General features: G+C 48.1%; 1 protein-coding gene across 1 annotated transcript in view; it reads left to right on the top strand.

Annotated features, from left to right (window-relative positions):
• The window catches only part of pcsk6 (proprotein convertase subtilisin/kexin type 6), a 54639-nt gene that overhangs the window by 27786 nt on the left and 21853 nt on the right, over positions 1 to 5000 (top strand). The window contains exon 12 of the mRNA XM_080539943.1: positions 2749 to 2937. Coding sequence (XP_080396069.1) covers positions 2749 to 2937 — 189 coding nt within the window. The remainder of the gene's footprint in view (positions 1 to 2748; positions 2938 to 5000) is intronic.

Genomic DNA, 5000 nt, shown 5'->3' with positions numbered 1-5000 from the left:
GGGCTATTTGTAATGCATGGAATGGGATGGGGACTGGTATGTCTCACACGCGTGTGTTTGATACATTCCTCATTCCGTTGATATTCTGTTGACATTTCATCCACACATTTCTCAGTCTGCTCCGTGCATTAGCCCGTCCTCCCATTTCTGCTTCCACTGGCCTCCACTGGCCTCCACTGGCCTCCACTGGTCTTATGCCATGGCTGTGCCCAGAGCAGGAACATCAGACAGCAGACTGCTGCCCCATTCTAAATCGACCCCTACCCCCCTACTCAGGGTTCCTGCACTGGTCTTAAAAAGCCGTAAAATCTAAAATCCAGCAAACAAAACCTAAGGCCTAAAAAGGTCTCAAATGTCACTTATTCGGTCAAAGAAATAGGTGCTAGGTCTTAAAAATGAGATCCTGCAAGGAAATCAGTCCGACCACATCTATTTACGTGGAAATTAATCAAGCTGGAACCAAAAAAAGGCCAATTCGCTTCCTTTCTTTGTCTGTATGGCAGTGAAATCCCTAATTTCATCACCTCGAGGATGACAAAATGCTATCATGGTGTCGCGAATAGGTCTAAAATTATATTCAAAGAGGTCTAAAAAAGGTCTAAAATTTGACTTGTTGAAACTTGTCGGAACCCTGCCTACTGTAAACCTACTGTAAACTGGCCATTGTTGCTTTTCCATTCAGGTGCTGGAGAGACTGACAGTGTGCAGGCTTTTGCTCAGTCTAGCCTAATTCACATAACATTGATTTCAAGTCCTCTAGATCTTGTGTAGATCTTGAAGGATTGATTAGGTGTGACAAATACGGTGAAGGTTTCCAACTATCCCAGATGGAGAGGTGGAGCTATTACACAGTGGAGGCTGGAGGTGTGTTTGATACAATTCCTCATTACATTCCATGCATTACAATGAGCCCATACTCCGATTTCTACCTCCACCAGCCTCCACATCCTATATCTACGTATACATGTATATGCAATGCTTTCCAAACTACAGAAGTGTCTTTGGGGTGGGGGCTAGTGGTCAGATACGGAACTGTTACTGCACACACTAAGATCTAGTCTTCAGCTCACCCCTAGAAACAAAAACAGCTCTAAAAACTTTTTGAAACGCTTCTCTCAAAAGACATTGTCTGAATTGTGTATTCTGTGGTGTGCATGTGTCAATGCTCTAACCAAATCAAGTTGAATACATCATGTACTGTATACGGCCCTTCCTGCCAATGCGTGTTTATGCACGACTCGCCGATCAGATCTAATTTTAACCAATTTAGGCAAGAGTTCAATGTGTGAGTCAGGTCTGGAATGATAAGTAGGGATTAGATTATACAAGCGGCCCGTCCAACAAGGATACGCATGACACTGTTGTCCCGCAGAAGGCAACGTGAGCTCAGCTTTCATCACTAGTGATTGGGTTTTTGTCTAGCGACAATCTGTCCTTCAGTTACACGGCACACACACACACACACACACACACACACACACGCACACACACAAACGTGCACGTGTATACAAACACGCTCGTCCATGCGCGTACAGACACACACACACATATACACATACACACACACACACACACACACACATACACACACACACACACACACACACACACACACACACACACACACACACGTGCCAGAGATGCCTGTCAGCCCACAGCTAGATTTTCATTAGCCTGGATCCAGAGTAAATCGTTTGGCTATGCTGATCCACCCCCGTCCAATAGAGGAGTGGAAAATATCCTATCAGAGCATTGAGGAGCGAGAAAGATGAGCAGAGCATGCATTGAATGCATGTGTATATGTGTGTGTGTGTGTGTGTGTGTGTGTGTGTGTGTGTGTGTGTGTGTGTGTGTGTGCGTGTGTGTGTGTGTGTGTGTGTGTGTGTGTGTGTGTGTGTGTGTAAAGTGTTTCTGTGAGGGTATCCATGCGAGTGTACTATATGTGTGTTATGTGAGCATATGTGGGGCGGATGACACATGTTTTGGACGTGGAGAATGAAATCTGTCATTGAGTCACTGAGTCACTGCCATCTGTGGTTTATCTAAATCAAGCAACAGTGATTAAAGGGCATGTGCTGATTAGTGATGTGTTGCCCCAAGTCAACACTGATGATGTTTTTTTTCTATTCGTTAAGTAACAAACATGAATAATAATAATACTACTACTAATAATGATAATAAATATGAAAAAACTGCGCTTTTATGAGACTAAAAGAAGTGAAATAAATTAGAAGAAAAATAAAGAAACAAATTACAACTAATAACATAGAGAAAGACGGGTGGTCGGGTGGGCGGGTGGGGGGGGTACTCCAGAGGGGCAGGCGACTAGGGGATTTAGAGGGGGCGGGGGGGGGGGGGGGCATCAGTATAATTGAGAATAACAGGGAATAACAGACTTCAATATTATTAGGCCAATTAAACAAACTTGGCCTGCAGACTTAATTAGTTCATTGGGCTTTCACCAATATTGCAGCTTCTTAAAAAAAACTAAAATTACTTCAAAAAAACAAAAAACATGAGTGTTCTCCACAGACTGTTAACATCCTGTCCCCCTTTCCCTATCCCTGTCCCTTGTCCCTGCCCCCCCCCTCCTTACCCCCTTTCCCTATCCCTGTTCCCAAAACCCCCTGTCTATTGACCTCCGCCCCCCCCCCCTTCCCCATGCCGCTGCCCTTGACCTCCGCCCCCCCTCCCCCCTTCCCCATGCCCCTGCCCTTGACCTCCGCCCCCCTCCCCCTCATCCCCCAGGTACATCCGTGCGGACCAGAGCCTCAACAGCACCATCAGTTCCTCTGGCTGTGCTGAGCACCTGGAGCAGCATGTGGGCTATGTGGAGCACGTGGTGGTCCGGGTCCTGATCGTCCACCCGCGCCGGGGCGACCTGGAGATCAACCTCATCTCCCCCTCAGGGACCCGCTCACAGCTGCTGGCCAAGAGGTGAGTGGAACACACACACACACACACACACACACGTGTGTAAACACACACGACATAGATCATACATCACACTTGTACATACGTCAGCCGTCAGGACACACAAGCACATACTTGTACACTATACGGTCTACATATAGCACACACACATACACACACACACACACACACACACACACACACACACACACACACACACACTTCACACACACATACCCTTATAACTCCTTCAGGGAAACATAGCTACTGGCAAAGAGGTGGGATTAGGCACACACCAACACACACATGCAGGAACGCACGCACACGCACACGCACACACATACACACACACGCACACATACACACACACACATACACACGCACACAGACACACACACACACCCTGGGGTCCCCTGGCAGTCTGAAGGACACAATGATCTCTTCGCTCAAATCCCTGTCAGACTCAAGCGGCTCTTCTATCAGTCACAAAAGTTTGATCGTTTTGTTTTCCCCATGCTCCCCCTCTCCTGTCCTCTCCTCCTCCTCCTCCTCCTCCTCCTCCTCCTCATTGTCTCTCTGTCTCTCTCTAGGGCCTCTGAAGCTCTCTTTGTTTATATTCTCCCTGTGCTGTTTAGACTGCTCTTACAACCATCCACGGAGGCAGCCATTGGCATTCTCGTGTCCTCATGAATAAAAAACGAGAACAAGTTGAAAAAAAACGACAGTCTTTTGGAGTGTGGATGAAACTTTTTTCCTGGGTTTTCATTTTACCTCGGGGGAAATCTCGAAGTCTGACTAGAAATGTGATTGTGTGTGAGAGATTCCACTGGGGTCCCTAATGATGTGTCCTCTTCAACCGCCAGCCCGCATTCCGTCAAGGGCGCCGCCGGTCCCTTTCTTATCCTCCCTGTGCCTCATGTTGTCATGACATTGTCTAGGAACACTTTGGTGATTACTGAGTGATTTCCTACTTAATTGATTAACTGATTTCCTTACGGAGTAATTTGTCTCCGGCGATCAGATACTTGGGGCCCCTTGTTCAATCAAAACGAGCACGGAAGTTGTCCCGGGACTAATGCGAAAGTGTTGTTATGTGGAAATCTAGAAGACACACACACACGCCCGCCCGCTCGTGTGCACACACACACGCACACACGCACACACACACACACACATGCACGCGTACACACTCGTACACACACACACACACACACACACACACACACACACTCTCTCTCTCTCTCTCGCTCTCTTTATTACACAACACAATATCTTACAAAACGGTTCCCCCCAACTTCCCTATTAAGAGCACATTTACTGATCTTGGACACGGCCGTGTCTCTTGGCCGGCTCCTCTCCGCAGGGCTGAGCTGATAAAGAATCCTCTTCATTACATTGACGCCTTGCCAGGAAAGACATTTGCCTTGAATTAGAGCTGAGGGGTAGCGCTGCGTTCAGGAACTCACAGCCCCATCTATTAAAACAATTTACCACCTCTGCGACTGAGGCCGAGATTTACCTTTTAATTTTCTCCCAATGGCATGGGATGATTCAACCCCCCCCCCCCTCCCCCGCCACCCCCACCCCTCCCTGTAAGGAAGTAAAAGCTTGCAGATTGCTTGTATATTGTACAGTAATATACATAGCTATCAAAGAGCCGAGCCGTTTGGACTGACCCAAGCTCATTTGCAGGTTGGGGCGGGTTGCCAGATTTAAGATGCACCGGGCATCGCCGTCGCTGATTATCCTCTGTGGCAGCGAGGGTGGGGTGTGGGGAGAAAGGGAGGGGGAGAGAAAGGGAGGGGGGGGGGGGGGATTTTGTAAGGTCTAATCAAACTGCTCGCAGTTCAAAGGGAGAAAAAATCCTCCCACCCTGCCGCCGAAGAGACGAGTTCGCAAGCAAGGGGCCCTGTTCGCTCTACCTTTGACGCAGCATGGGGTGAGAACACAGGCGGACGGACCGCCCTTGGAACTCAGTTCCAGTACATCTGTCGAGCAGGTAGATGGAATATAATAACCAACTACAAACAGATGCCTGCGATGCAGGAATGTAGAATCCCGCCGGCAGCGTATTCTGACTCTCCCTG

The sequence above is a fragment of the Nansenia antarctica genome (genome assembly GCF_963989245.1).
Source record: "Nansenia antarctica genome assembly, chromosome: 9".
In the NCBI taxonomy this organism is placed as follows: Eukaryota; Metazoa; Chordata; class Actinopteri; order Argentiniformes; family Microstomatidae; genus Nansenia; species Nansenia antarctica.
This window is presented reverse-complemented; position numbering and strand designations above follow the sequence as displayed.